The sequence below is a fragment of the Vipera ursinii genome, assembly GCF_947247035.1.
Source record: "Vipera ursinii genome assembly, chromosome: 11".
NCBI lineage: Eukaryota > Metazoa > Chordata > Lepidosauria > Squamata > Viperidae > Vipera > Vipera ursinii.
In genome coordinates, this window is record NC_139524.1 from 7647350 (window position 1) to 7662517 (window position 15168).

The 15168-nt window shown below is 43.0% G+C and overlaps 1 protein-coding gene across 1 annotated transcript in view; it reads right to left on the reverse strand.

The window, feature by feature from the left end:
- UBAP1L (ubiquitin associated protein 1 like) overlaps positions 1-15168 on the reverse strand; it is a 20230-nt gene continuing 5062 nt past the window's right edge. The window contains exons 3-6 of the mRNA XM_083371359.1: positions 12890-13651; positions 5813-6025; positions 1939-2040; positions 1-213 (exon numbers count right to left, since the gene is read on the reverse strand). Coding sequence (XP_083227485.1) covers positions 79-213; positions 1939-2040; positions 5813-6025; positions 12890-13651 — 1212 coding nt within the window. The 3' untranslated portion in view covers positions 1-78. The remainder of the gene's footprint in view (positions 214-1938; positions 2041-5812; positions 6026-12889; positions 13652-15168) is intronic.

Genomic DNA, 15168 nt, shown 5'->3' on the forward strand with positions numbered 1-15168 from the left:
TTGGAGAGAATACAATATTTACAGACTCGTTTGAGGAGGGGAGGAGAGGGGAAGGGCGGGGAGGATGCTGGTTTGCTGTCATTGGCTTTGGGTCATGAGCTCCTCCAGGGCCCGGTCTCGGTGGTTTTCACACAACAGGAGGACCTCTTTGATGTCGGCTTGTCGGAAGCCCATGTCATCGAACTGGGCTAAGAGGCGAAGAAATTCTGCTGCCTGTCGCGGGAAGGAAGCACAAGGGACCGTGAGACCACGGTGGGAAGGAAGCGCACGTTTCTACAAGTGTTCTGAAACTCCCGTTAAGAAAGAAGCCCAGCTTTATAAAAATCATGAGGAATAGAGCCTTCAGGATTCCGAATAACAAGAATATGAACCTAGGGGGCTATATCTTGCCAAGAATAACAATCCGTATTGAAATATCATATTTTTTTAAAAAAAGCAGCGAACTGATCTGTTAATGTCAGTGAATTATCAATAAGCAAACATGGGAAAAACGCTGAGCCCACATTGTGGCTAAAACATCGTGGCTTTTAGCAAGTTGTGTCGGGTTTTTCCCCTCTCTTCCCCCCCTCCTCCCCTCCCACCCGCTTCCAAACTCCTGCATTGTGTTTCTAGCATTCCCATTAAAAAAAAAAAGGGACCTTGCTTTCAACTTGGGGACATCTCCAGGCTGTTAGTTCTCCCTGCAGCCTGCAGCTTCCTTACATTTGGAATTGGTTCTCCCGCAGTCCTTTGAAAAGGACTTTGCATTTTGAAAAGTCTGGGCAGCCTGGGAGGCTGCAGAATGATGGGGAGAGAAATCCCCTCCAAGTCTTCCTAATGCCACTTGCTACTTTTAGATGTCTATGGAGATACTCAATCATTCTAGGCCAGGGTTGTCTCAAAAGTGTGTTTTTTTCCCCCCAAAAGCTAAGGAGAATTTCTTCGGGGTTTTTTGTTGTTGTTGTTGAAAACATTTCGCTTCTTGGATGAGAAGTTTTCGAAGAACCCCCCCCCCCCAAGAAAGTCCACTTGGGGCTTTCTTCTTATTATTATTTTTTGGAGGGGGGAGGGGCTTACCTTTAGATCTTCACAGAGAGTGACACTGAAAGCCACCCTCAAGCCTTTTGCCCAGGAGCTAGAAAAAACCGCTTCATTGCCTTCTAACCTGAAGGCAAAGGCCATTTCTTCTAAAAAAATTGATTTCAAATTCTTCCCAACTCTAGTCAGGCTGATTTTCTTGCATGTTCATACTTGGTTGTGTTCTGTTTTTCTTTCTTTGCTTTTTTAGTTTTGTTTTGTCATCACTCTTATTGTGAGTCATTTTGGCTTTATCACTGTCAGAACAGAATTAGAAACTATGCAGATCCTCCCTCTCCCTCCTTTCTTCCTTCCCTTCTTCCTTCCTTCCTTCCTTCCTTCCTTCCTTCCTTCCTTCCTTCCTTCCTTCCTTCCTTCCTTCCTCTTTCTTTCTTTCTTTCTTTCTTTCTTTCTTTCTTTCTTTCTTTCTTTCTTTCTTTCTTCCTTCCTTCCTTCCTTCCTTCCTTTCTTTCTTTCTTTCTTTCTTTCTTTCTTTCTTTCTTTCTTTTTCTTTCTTTCTTTCCATTCCTTCCTTTTTTCTTTCTTTCTTTCTTTCTTTCTTTCTTTCTTTCTTTCTTTCTTTCTTTCTTTCTTTCTTTCTTTCTTTCTTTCTTCTTTCTTTCTTTCTCTCTCTCTCTCTCTCTTTCTTTCTTTCTTTCTTTCTTTCTTTCTTTTCTTTCTTCCTTCCTTTTCCCCTCCATATTAGTCTGTGTTAGGTTTTTATGCTCTCTATCAACTGCTAATGACGTTCACACACATAGGGGGGAAAAAAACCACAAACTCCACGCAGGTGGAGACAGCCATTTTTATCATTCATTCGACTGATACCGCATTGTAAGCAAAGGAATTTGATCAACTTTCCAACCAAAGTTGGGCTCTCACCTTTCTCTCTGAGTTCTGGAACATTTCCATTGCCTCTATAACCTGGGCCTCTTCATAACCCTGTTTCAGAAGCCTGTCGCAGGCACTAAGATAACTGAGAAACTGTTAGGGGAAAGCAGAAGAAATTAAAGGCTTTGATTAAAAAAGCAAATTCTCCCAGACTAAAAAGGCAAGTATGCACGCAAACCCACCACTTTGGAGAAAGAAAAGTCCGTCAAGTCACCATCAAGAATTTTGGGGGCACGGATGCAGAATCGCTACGTCGTACTCAACGAGTCTTTTCCAATGCAGCTAGTGGTCACTTTCACATTTTTAAAACATTCCTGATTAATTCCTATGCCACCGTGCTTGAGTATATATATGTACCGTTGGGTTCCTTGGTGCTCTTATAAGCTTGTTTTCCCTTGCAGATATTTTATTACCAAACTAGGTAACACCATCAGTACTAGAAGGGATTGGAGTTTGCTGTCTATTCTAGCACTGATGATGTTACCTGGTTTGGTAATGAAATGCCTGCAAAGAAAAGCAACCAAATTCAGAGAGCACCAAGGACCCCAGAATTCAACCCCGAGCTACACATAGATTGTCTTCTATTGTATATGGAATCTATTCTAATGTCTATAAAACGCTTCTTTTTCTGGAGCATTATTTTTTTTCCATCTTCCAAGTCAATGTAGACTGCTTGGCTAAGCCCTATGGTTTCCTTGGCGATAATTCTGGAAGTGAGCTACCCTGGGCTTCTTCCCAGGACTAAGAGGATAACTTGAAACAAGACTTAGAACAAAACTTCACGCATCGAAAAAAATAGAAAATTAATAATAAAAAATAAAAAAAACTTCACGCATACGATTACAACTGTCAACTAATACATTTCTTTCTAGGCTTCAAGGTGGCCTCTTTCATCTTGTTTTGGCAGAAAAAAAAATATGAAGGACATTATACCTTTGGAATGTTATCTATCTTGAAGGCAGAATGTCAGAACCGGGAGACTCAAGATGACACAATTCGTGGCTGGCAATGGAGAAACCATTTCTAAGCCTTGAATTTCTGAAGAAAAGCTCCAGGATTTCACCACCGAGGGGGGGGGCGGCGGTGTCACGTAAAGTAAACATTTGACCTTCACGTAACATTTTTAACAGGCGAGGAAAAGACTGGAGCAACAATAGGGAGAAGCTTGCCGAAGCTTTTAAAATGGTGCAGCAATACGACACAATGCCTGAAAGAGTTTGGCTATTCATACATTACAGGCTGTACTCCTCTGTCAAATTAATCTTCAGTTGTTGAATAAGCCGTGTTTGGCAAGGTTCGCCCACATGGACTAAGGTCCAAATATGTCTGCTGATGTGTGAGGAATCTGAAGACAGGCACATTTAGGGATATAAATCTAATCGCTGCTTCCTGTAAAGGCAGACACAAACTCTTTCAGCTTCTCAGTGCAAAGGTCTCAGAAAAATGCTAAGGCTGCTTGGTTGATTAGATGACTCTCCAGATCCAGGAAAGACTAACTGAGCACCTTGGGAGAAGAGATTGGGGCCAAACAAAAGTCCCCTTCTTATGAGTCTGAGAAAGGGACTCTTGTCATGGAAAAGACAGACTAGGATTATTTTTGACTTTACTCTTGGAGAACTGACTGCATAGTTCTCCAAAGCATTCTCCTTTAAATATCACGGCATCCATTTGTCCCTTGGGAATCTGTGATTGGTGAGCCAAAGTCTCCATCCTATTTTTAAAAACCCATTTTCGTGGAAACAGAACGTTCTTCCAGGTCAGAAATGGGTACAGCTAGCGAAGGGACCTAGCCATAGGCCCTCCCACTCAACTCCACCCTCATTCCCAAAATTGGTGAAAAAGTTGTGAGCAAGCGCACAAGTGTCTCCTTTGGGGAACTGGGGATTAAAAATCAGCCTTAAACTCAGTGGCTGTCGAGGGAGATAAACCTGGGGTTCAAATGGAAGCTAATAAAAACAAATAGCTTCCAAATATGAACTATGGAAGATAAATGATGTTGATATTAGAGAGGAACAATTATTCAAAGGCTAAGGAGAAATTTTAATACAGCCGAAGTGTACAATCGTTCAGCTAGCTTAGTTTTTATCCCTTCCTTTAATTGCAATATTATTTTCATATTTCTTTTTGATTAAGAGGGATGGGTATCCTTTTGGGGGGCATGCAAATGGTGATGGGGTCAAAATCTTCTGACCTTGAACCATTTTCCTTTTGTTGGGCGGTAGCAGAAGGTAAAATGAAACTGGGTGAAATTTCTGCCCTTCTAGAAGTTGTTAACATAAATAATAGGCACACATGCAAATCAGGTAATCACAACAATGATCCTGGTAAAGGTGAGATTTGGGGGTTTATGCAGGTTCATATGCAAGTATTTGTTTTGTAAGTAAGTATTTGTAAATAAAAACTGCTCCCTTGAATGAAAGATCATTGACCATCTTCACCAAGGAAAAGAGCAGGCTTCGATCTCCACCTTCCCAGCCCCAGAGCCTCTCAAAATGTTTCTTGGCTGTGCTTTTGACTATGCTATTTGTTTCATGTTATTTTATTGTTGGTCACATATTGATTGTTGTAAATCACCCGAATCCAGCTTGACCGGAGTTGGTGGTGCAGTATGCATGTCTGGCATAAAACTGCACTACCAAAATAGAATGACCTATCGACGATTTCTGTTCTCGAGGTTTTCACTCATTAATTAATCCACTCATTTAATTTCTATAGCTGCCCATCTCAGCCAATATTATAGTTCACTATTCTTTGGGTGGCAAAGCAGAAGCGGCTGTGGAAGAAGTCCAAAAAGTCAAGACGGTAGCTACCAGCACACGGTCAAAACCCCACTCTTTTTTTTTTTTTACAATGGAGCAGATGTAAAAAAGGGCAGAGTTTGGATTGTGTGGTCAAAGTTGCCATCTTTGTTGACTACCCTCCCCACCCCTGGTTGCATTGCATCTCCAATATGCTTGGAGTGTTGCTGTGGTTGTTGCTGTTATTTTGAGGCAGCTCGGATGGTATCTAACCCCAAGGATGAAGAAAACGGACTACCCCAAATAAGTTTCCATGGCTAAGAACTACTCCATCAAATCTTTCAAGAAAGAGCCAGCAACGTTGCCTCCCCCTCCCCCGTGTCTCCAGAGTGCCGTGTAGCAGAGTGAGCGCCTGTTACTCGTCCCAGCTTCTGCCAACCTAGCAGTTCGAAAGCACACAAAAAATGAAAGTAGAAAAATAGGGACCATTATGGTGGGAAGGTAACAGTGTTCCGTGCGCCTTCTAGTCATGCCGGCCACATGACCATGGAGACGTCCTCGGACAAGCGCTGGCTCTTTGGTTTTGAAACAGAGATGAGCACCGGCCCCTAAAGTTGGAAACGACTATCATGCATGTGCGGGGGAACCTTTACTTTTACTTTGGTTGGGAGGGAAACATTCTTTACTCTGCCCTAAAGCCATATGTACACCTCAGCCCAATTTCAAATATCTGTATCAAAACACCAGCAAAAAATAAAAAAAGGAGAAGGATCTGCCTCTCCAGAATCTGGGTGGGCAAGGAAGGGAGTACCAGAGAGAGAAAAAAATACATGAAAGGGATGCTCCCACCCTACCAGCACTTAATGTAGTCATGCTTTCCGAGGAAAGTCTTCTCCTAGACCTGGACACTTTGAAAGCACCTTCCCCACGTTTGAGGGGGGGAATTTTGCCCCGTTCTTATTTGGAGAAGGGAAACCCAACCCTCAAAGCCTCTGCAGAGCTTCATTCCTTCCACTTTCGACAATCAGGTGCCCCCCACGATAGCCTTCTGGAAATCGTGTTGCGCCACCAGGAGAGGACACGTGTCCCCTGTTTGGGAAGAGAAACCAGTCCTAGCTCTGTCTGACCTGGCCTAAGTTTGGTCTCCCCGTCTTCTGCAGAGCGAGGATCGCTCGGCGGATCGGATAGCCCAAGGCTACAACCGGTTCGATCAACTGGCGTTCCTCTTGGCTCAGCACCGAGAGCAGATCGGTGGTGGTGTAGTCAGGGCGAGCTCCACGGGGACACCGAGGTTGCTGGGTCCCTGGAGCGGGTGGGAGGCAGGAATACGGGCTGAGAGCCTGAAAGATAAAATAAAATAAAGCCGTTTAATGTCAGTTAACCGGGGAGAGATCTTTATTAGCCGTCTGCTCTTTCCTGAGGCTTTTCAGAAGGATTCTGTTCTCCTCTGGAATACGGGCAAGTGTTGTGGGTATGCCAAGGCAGCGCGCGCTTCGAGTCTTCATCATGTTAAAATTAAATTAGGCCAGCCATAAAGTGAGCCAGGAAAATTCCCATAGTTAGAACACTCTTCCCCCACTCCACCCCCACCCCTATTAACATCCTGTTTTCATTTCTGTTTCTCTGAAGCTGATTCAGAACCAATCCTGATTTGGAATAAAAATTGTTATGTTTCCAAGGAGATGACAAAGGCTGGTAAAACAATAACGAAGACAAGAAAGCTGGGTCCTGGGAAATAAAACGTCGACACTTTGAACTTAAAAAACCCCCTGACATCTTTATATCATTGGAAGATATGCTTGACGTGGTGTCGGGAAACTTTCCCCTTTCAGATGGTGGTCAAGTCCTTCCATGTCTGTTTTTCTCTAATCATCATTCAAACCCTCTTAGGCTATCTCTGGCTATGATAGCCATGGGATATTGTTCCAAGCAGTGGATGCGCTTGGCCTGCATGTATATAAAAAATGGGAGGGTGATTCTGCTCTTGGTCTGTGTGTGGACTATCTGGTGGACATCTACACAGAACATAGAACGAGAGGGATGGAAGGGAACGCAGAGGTTTTGTAGTCCAACCCCCTGCTCAATGAGGAGCCTTAAACCATCCCACCCAATTGTTGTCCAGTCTGTTTTGGAAAACCTCCAGTGATGGAGCACCCACAACCTCTGGACGCAAGCTGTTTTGTTGGTGACAGGCAGTCCTTGACTTACGACCATAACTGAATCCAAAATTTATGTTGTTCAGTGATACATTGCTTAAGTGAGTTTTTCCCTGTTTTACGACTATTTCTTGCCATGATTGTTAAGTGAATCACTGCAGAGTTGATAAGGTAGTAGTAACATGGTTGTGAAGTGAATCTGGCTTCCTTCCCCATTGACTTTGCTTGTCAAAAGGGTTGCAAAAGGCGATCATGTGACCTTGGGGCACAAGCGATGGTTGTAAGTGTGAGCCGGTTGCCAAGCATCTGGATTTTGATAAGGTGATCTTGGGGATTCTTCGGAGATCATAACTGTGAAAATTGGTCACTAAACCAACCACCTGTAATTGTTCTCACAGCCAGATAATTTCTTCTTACTTCTAGGTTGGATCTCCCTTTAACAAGCTTCCGCCCACTAATTTATTAATTAATGGATTCTACCCATTAATCTAATTTCATCCCATCCAAGCTCCTAAATCTACCAAATTGACTTGGCTGGAGCCCAAAGTGCAAATTTAGTCTCCATCATTGCTGAATTTATACAGCAAGGTTTATGAAACAAGCGGGTAATATAATACAAATTTCTATTTCATTTGCTATGGATACCTCTAAAAATGTTCAAGAGTTGTTGCTGGAATTGCAACTGAGACATTGGAACGTTAACTTATACAGTTGGATATGTCTGACTGTTGTTACATTTTGGGCAGAAATCCACAGGATTGCTAACAAGAATTTAGATCAATCTTGGTTGGTTAAAAAATTGTGATGTTTTGGAATCTATCAAGACATCAAGAACTGTGGCTCTTTGGTGCATGGGACACAGCCAAAATAATTATTATACAACATTGGAAGGACAAATACAGTATATACCTGGCTTGCAGCAATGGATTGCTGATATGTGCATTTGAGTTAGAGTACTTTGAGTTTTCTGTGAAAAAGGGGCAAGAAAGAGAAATAAGCAATTCAACCAACATCTAAGATTAGTTTTGTGGATGAGATAAATTTCTAAGCTTTTTCCCCTTTCTGTCTATATGATATGTTTCTGGGTGGTGGAAACACACATAGACAAATGGATTATCCTGATAACATGTTTCAAATTTCTAATACACACTAGGGAGAAACAGAGGAAGAATTTTACAGAGCGGAATTTGCAAAACCGTGTTCTTTCAAGAAAGCAAGCCAAGGACATTCACCCAAATCAAATCTTAAAATGCAAACTCTACACATGTTTAGATTCCCTCCCTCCCTCCCTCTCTCAAATACATCTCATACATATTATTTATATTATGGGACTGAAACATTAATTTGTTTATGTATATTGAAGCTTGGCAGTCACGTCCCAAAATATGTGGGACTCTTCTCTAAATGTTAACAGCTCCTGGTTCACATTAACAATAAGCAATGCAGCCAGATACTCATCAGACAAAACCACATGAAACAAACCCCCGGCAAAATGAAAACAAAAAATTCTGAAAGATGGGACTTAGATAGAATTAAAATATTCCATCCCACTCATTCTTCCTGCTAAACTGATAAGAGTCCAATAGTTTGGCACCATACAAATGATGTTTATATTACCTTAAGCCACCCTAGTTTAACTCTTGCCTCCCTCTAAATAACCTACAGAGAATTAAGCTACTTTCCTTGGGGATATGAAATGTCATCGTAATATGAGAAGATAATAGGAAACTAAGGTAAAGGTAAAGGTTCCCCCGCACATGCGTGCTAGTCGTTTCCGACTCTAGGGGCCAGTGCTCATCTCCGTTTCAAAGCCAAAGAGCCAGCGTTTGTCCAAGGACGTCTCCGTGGTCATGTGGCCGGCATGACTAGACGCCAAAGGTGCACGGAACGCTGTTACCTTCCCACCGTAGTGGTCCCTATTTTTCTACTTGCATTTTTACGTGCTTTCGAACTGCTAGGTTGGCAGAAGCTGGGACGAGTAACAGGCGCTCACTCTGCTACGCGGCACTCGGGATTCGACCCGCCAAACTGCCGACCTTCTGATTGACAAGCTCAGTGTCCTAACCCACTGAGCCACCACGTCCCTTTTAATAGGAAACTAGGTATGTCTAATTTAATGAAGAGAAGGACTAGGGGTGATATGATAGTACCCTCTCCAGCATTTGAGGGGCTGTTAGAGAGAAGGGGGGGTGACTTATTCTCTGAGGGCATCTGAGGGCAGGACAAGAAGTGGAAGAGCATTAAAGAGAGATCTAATCTAGCATTAAGGAGAAATGTCCTGATGGTGACCAGAATTAATCAGTGGAAGATGTGGGTGCTTTATCACTTGAGGTTTTCAAGAAGAGATTGGACGGCCATTTGTCTGGAATGGTATAGGACAGGGGTCCCCAACCCTTGGGCTGCGGTCCTTTACCGTGCCCTGGCCTGTTTGGTGCACGCATGGAGCTGGATGTATGTGAGCAGCGGGCCAGAGCACATGCGTGTAACTTGACTTGCACAAGTGGCAGTCCAGTTCACCTTTTCCCCACCCCCCCGGGCCGCCACACCATAATTTTTGGGGACCACTAGGATAGGGCAAGACCTCCAAGATCCCTTTCAACCCTGTTATTATTCTATGTTCTATTTTCCAACAGAATTTTTAGCATATGCAGAGAGCTTTCAGCACTGTCAGGGAGAAAGTTTCAAATATTGTACAGATGTTAATTTGGATAGAACTAAAATCAAGACCATCTCAAGGCTGTCAAAGCCATTCCTAATGCCTCCTTAAGTAACACCAGCTGCCTGCCATTAGTGCAGGTTCAAGTCCCACCAGGCTCAAGGTTGACTCAGCCTTCCATCCTTCCGAGGTAGGTAAAATGAGGACCCAGATTGTTGGGGGCAATAAGCTGACTTTGTAATAATGCCGCTTGGGGGAGGTGTGAAAGCCCTAACAAGCAGGCATACTGTATACATAGAATGAAGGCTACTGCTAAGCTTGTAAGCCGCCCTGAGTCTTCGGAGAAAGGCGGGATATAAATGGAATTAAAATAAATAAAATAAAAAAATTTGATGTGTTGCATAAATTGTTTCCAGGCATAAATTAAGAATAAGCCCTGTATCTGGGTTGGAGGAACCAAGGAGGTAAGGAAAAGGAAGCAGTTGCCCAATCAGCTCTTCATTTTTTTCCCCAAGATGCTGAAAAAAGTCATCAAAACATAAAGCCTCTTTGAAGCTTATCTCGTTTGTGGATTTTTGGAAACGGAGAAGGATAAAGGCTGAGGGATAAAGATGATTCCACAGCCGCTCATTCATGGCAGAATCAACTCCTCATTAATGGCTTAAGAAAACAGGAAGGAAAAGACCAAAAGACAATGTTTTTTTCTTGAATGGCATTCATCGGGACTAGATATGATATGTTACAAATTCTCATCCTTCCCTACCGTGTGTTAATCAACCCACAATATGCATATATAATAAGGAAGCGTACAAAATGAAGCAGTCTAGGCCAGTGGCGTAGCGTGGGTTGTCAGCACCTGGGGCAAGGCAAGTAATTTGCACCCCCCCTCCACAGTGGGCGGTGACCTGGCGGCTCGGATCGGAGCGCCCCCCCAGATGTTGCGCCCGGTGCGGCCGGCCCCCCCTGCACCCCCCACGCTACGCCACTGGTCTAGGCCAGTTGTCCACAATCACCAGTGGAACTGACTTCAATTTCTTTTCATTGGTTTTAACTAAAATAACTTGGAATGCAGGAAAGAAAGAAGCCATCTTCAAACAACGTTCATATTCAGAACATAGAAGGATTGGGAGGGACCTTGGAGATCTTAGTCCAACCCACTGCCCATGGTAGGAGATCCTATGCCATTCCGGACAAGTGGCTCTCCAGTCTCTTTTTAAAAAAACCTCCAGCGATGGAGCACCCACAACTTCCAGAGAAAAGGAGCAGCTGGGATTTGAACCCTGGCCTTCTAGACCAGGGGTAGGCAACCTTGGCTCTTTTATGACTCGTGGACTTCAACTCCCAGAATTCCTGAGGAGCCGGCTGACTCGGGAATTCTGGGAGTTGAAGTCCACAAGTCATAAAAGAGCCATGGTTGCCTACCCCTGTCCTAGACCAAGGACAATAATGTAACCGCTAAGTTATTCAGCCACTCACCCATTTAAACAAATGCCATAAAAAAGTGACCCTTAGCTCAAACAACAAGGCAATGTGATATATTTTAAGAGCTAGAACATTTTGTAGACAGCAGCTTCACCAGTAGGTTTTTGCTAAGTGGGTATTTTATAACTAGTCAAAGCCAGTGGTCATTTTGTGAGGTTGAAATGCCCTATATTTGCCCACAAAGGTTGCCCATCTCTGCCTTTATGCTATACCCAAGTCAGTAACACTCAACCTTTTTAATACAATACTCAAGATTCCATATCCAGGCTAGAAAGTAAACTACAGATCTCCAGACACTTAATCCTTAGTCAGCTCTTGGCTAGACTTTTCAGAAAACTGCCATAGATCACTTAAAAAAATTTTTTTTTATATTGCAGAGAAGAACGAAGCCATAGCACAGTGGCTGACTGCCCATATCAGTGCAAAGAGACCAGAATTTTCATATGTCTATCCTGCAGCTTTTAAGTTTCTTCCTCCTGCGCTGCCAAGCTCGTGGATATTTGGTATCTCCCTTGGGCCGCTGAGACGTTTAAACAATGATCCTTTCAAGCCTGGGAATCACTGGTTTTCACATTGCCACTTTCAGCTTTAAGCAGATCCCCTTTTAGTACAAAACAAGACATTCTGATTCCAGTTAACCGTGCATTTGTGTAATAGGAGCGACGCTGGATTGGGCTGTGATTTAGCCACAATCTCAACTTAAGTGTCTGAATTACGAGCTGGCTCGTTCATGCACACGTGTTGATCAACACTGTTTGACAACTGCATATAATCCAGAATGCCCTATACGTTTCTCTTACACTGTCTTTAAAGCGTTTTGTAACATTTAATGCATTTGGCTACTATTCAGCAGGCTGGAGAAATCAAACAATTGATGTCCATATTTGCAACTAGGCTTCGCTCTTGCCAATTTGTACAGATTTGTTTATTTTATGCTGTTTTTCACAGAAATCACAAGGTATACTGGAATAAAGAGCAAGCACCTGCGGTGGAGGAATTGCTCAAATATTAAGCCACGTTTCACTATGTTGTCCTTATTATAAGGACTGATTGCTGCTAATAACTGCCTCTCTAGCCAGATTTGCAGGCCTCCTGGATTCATTTCATTCAGTTGCCACTGGCTATCAATGCAATTTTATTTCTCTGAACGCGGTTGCGCTTTCCTTCACTGCTTGTAAAACATGTTGTACTTTGTCCAGATTGGTTTTATGATTAAGTTTTATTACGATTCTTATATTGCCATCTTGGAATTTCTTTTCTTTTTAATTGATTAACGACTGTAATGACGTGGGTTGCCTTGCTTGTTCTGTGTAGTTTGACTTCCTGCTAAAACTGCCGCCTCTGAATTGCGCCAGAGACTGGAATACAGATAAGTCCTCAACTTAACGACTACAATTGTGCCCGAAATCTCTGCTGCTAAGTGAGATGGTTGTCAAGTACATTTTGCCCCATTTTATGACCTTTCTTGCCACAGATATTACTACGTGATTCTGGCTTCCCCATCGCCCTTGCTTGTCGGAAGGTTGCAAAAGGTGATGACGTGCCCCTAGGGATGCTGCAACCATCATAGATACGAGTCAGTTGCTAAGCATCTGAATTTTAATCACTTGACCCCGGGGGATGCTGCAACGGTCGTAAGGGTGAAAAACGGCCATAAGTCACTTTTTCCAACGCCGTTGTAACTTCGAACGGTCACCAAAGAAATGGCTGTAAGTCAAGGGCTCCTTGTACGTAGCTGGGCCCGCAAGCCATTTTGCAAATCAGGCCATTTTAAATGCAGGGTTTATGAAAAGCATAAAGTGAGGGGGAGATGGGGGAGGACAGATGCTCAGCTCCCAGATCCTGTAATTCTATAACAGCAGGACTCAGGAAGAAGGGAAAAACAAAAGACAGGAAAGATTCTTACTTACGGCCACGGTAGGTTTATGGTGTTGGATGGGACGGATAAGCCCTGCTGAATGTAGGGAAGTAGCTGGTGGGGTGGGGTTTAAAGTCTGTGCTAAGCGAGGTGGGGAACCGGGTCCGAATCTGAAGCTCCTGCTGCTTCTGGAGTGCTGGTGGAGAGAGAAGGCCTTGGAAAGCAAGGCAGAGTCTGTGGTGGTTGGGTGCAAGGGATGCATGATGGCCATCAGCTTCTTCTTGGCGCCTTCCAACTCATTCTTCACGTTGCTTAAAAAATACGTGGATTGCCTCTGTTTGCCCCAAAGTGACCTCGGGCAACCGCTTTCTGACGCACCACTTAGATGTCCTGGTGATGTCTTGGGTCTGCTTTGGGGAAGATCGAAAAGCTGAAGTAGAGCACCAGGCACCGGCGCTTCACTGTCCTGTTTTTCAGAGGTGGCTGAGGGAGACTCCTTGCCTTCTGAACTTTCCTGCTCCTCGGGACATTGTTCTAAATTCCCCCTTTCAGCCATCTTCCCTCCACTCCCAGGGCGGTGGAGCCTCTCAAATTCGGTGTCCAGATTCATAAAGCTTTGGATAGGTGTCCTTTCCTTGGATTTGCCACCTGTCGCCTTGGGGCTGATGGCCTCGTTTTCTTTAGCGTCCACCAACAGGAGCCAGCATGGAGGGGCCGTGGGATACATATTAGCAGTTACATTAAACCAGGGGATCTCTTGCCGTGAGGCAGAGTCGATCCAGTAGAGGACCTTTTTCTCTAGTGAAAAATCATGCTGTCGAAAGGCAAGAAGATTAAACGTTAGCATCTTCCCCAGCCAAGCTAAACACGTAAAGACAACGAGACAGAATATATGATGTAACTCCAGATCCAGTGTCACAACATCTGGAGCTTCTCTTTACTCCGTCCAAATCCTAAACTATCTATGTCCATCAAACCCATTGGGGGGGTCACCTTGAAAATAGGACTTTGATTTTAAAAAAACAACCACCACCCTTAAAGCAACCATTTTGACTGAGACCTAAATGTCTCTTAAATTCTACTAGCGATAGTAATTATTTTGGGATGCTTCCAAGTACAGGTAGTCCTCGACTTACGAACACCATTGAGCCCAAATTTTCTGCTGCTAAGCGAGACATTTGTCAAGTGAATTTTGCCCCCAATTTACAGCCTGTCTTGCCGCAGACGTTAAGAGGATCACTGTAGTTGTTAAGTTAGTAACACGGTTGTTAAGCAAATCTGGCTTCCCCATTGACTTTACTTGTCAGATAAGAAAAAAAGGGGGGATCACGTGACCCTGGGACACTGCGACCGTCATAAATATGAGTCAGTTGCTAAGCATCTGAAGTTTGATCACGTGGTCATGGGCATGCTACAACAGTCGTAAATGTGAGAAATGGTCATAAGTCACATTTTTCAGCGTTGTTGTAACTTTGAATGGTCAGTAAATAAGTCGAGAAATACCGTAGATGGTTCTACTTCATCCAGTATCTGAAATTCTATTGGCAGATTAGAATGTTACTGAAAATATTAAAACTTTCTAAAAAATATTAATGAAGAGTAAAATAATGAGCACCATAAACTGCTATGGCGCAGAAAAGATTGAAAAATCGATCTGAAAATTATTCTATCTGTACGTACATTTCTTAAGCAGGCAAGGATCCAATGAATTAATGAATGTGGAATTGTAGGTATGATCCCGCCCAAGACAAACTTAAGCCAATGATTATAAAGAAGATCATAAGCAAATTTAAAGTTGACTAAATTGAATTCTGCTGCCAATACTGTAGATATGAAAAAGTAAAATGCTAACACAGGATCAAGTAGTCATACTGAAGCTGTATTTTTATGATAATAAATAAAGCTGCTTCATTTAGAAACCTGAGTCATTTTTTCCCCATCATTGCAAAGCTCCCAGAATTTGGATATTCATATAGCTACTGAATTGTTCCCCTTTCCCACTTGATTCAATCTTCTTTCAGAAAATAAAGTGACTTTTTCTTCAGGAAACCTTTTTAAATTAATTAATAAGTGTTCCAGCTGTTTTCAATGGATTTTAACCACTCAAGTTTATCCTTTGTACGGTGAAGTACAAAGAACCTTTGTACTTAAGTACCTCTGCAAAGTACCTTTGCCCTGTGTGACTGTAGTCTATTATTAGAAAAGCAAATCCTGAATGTTACAACTCTGCCTTCAAATAAAGTCCCACTCAATCTCAATTTTCAACTTGATGATTTTCTTCTGGGTTGGCGCTTTGAAGATAAATACCGGTATATATTTTCCCAACTGCAA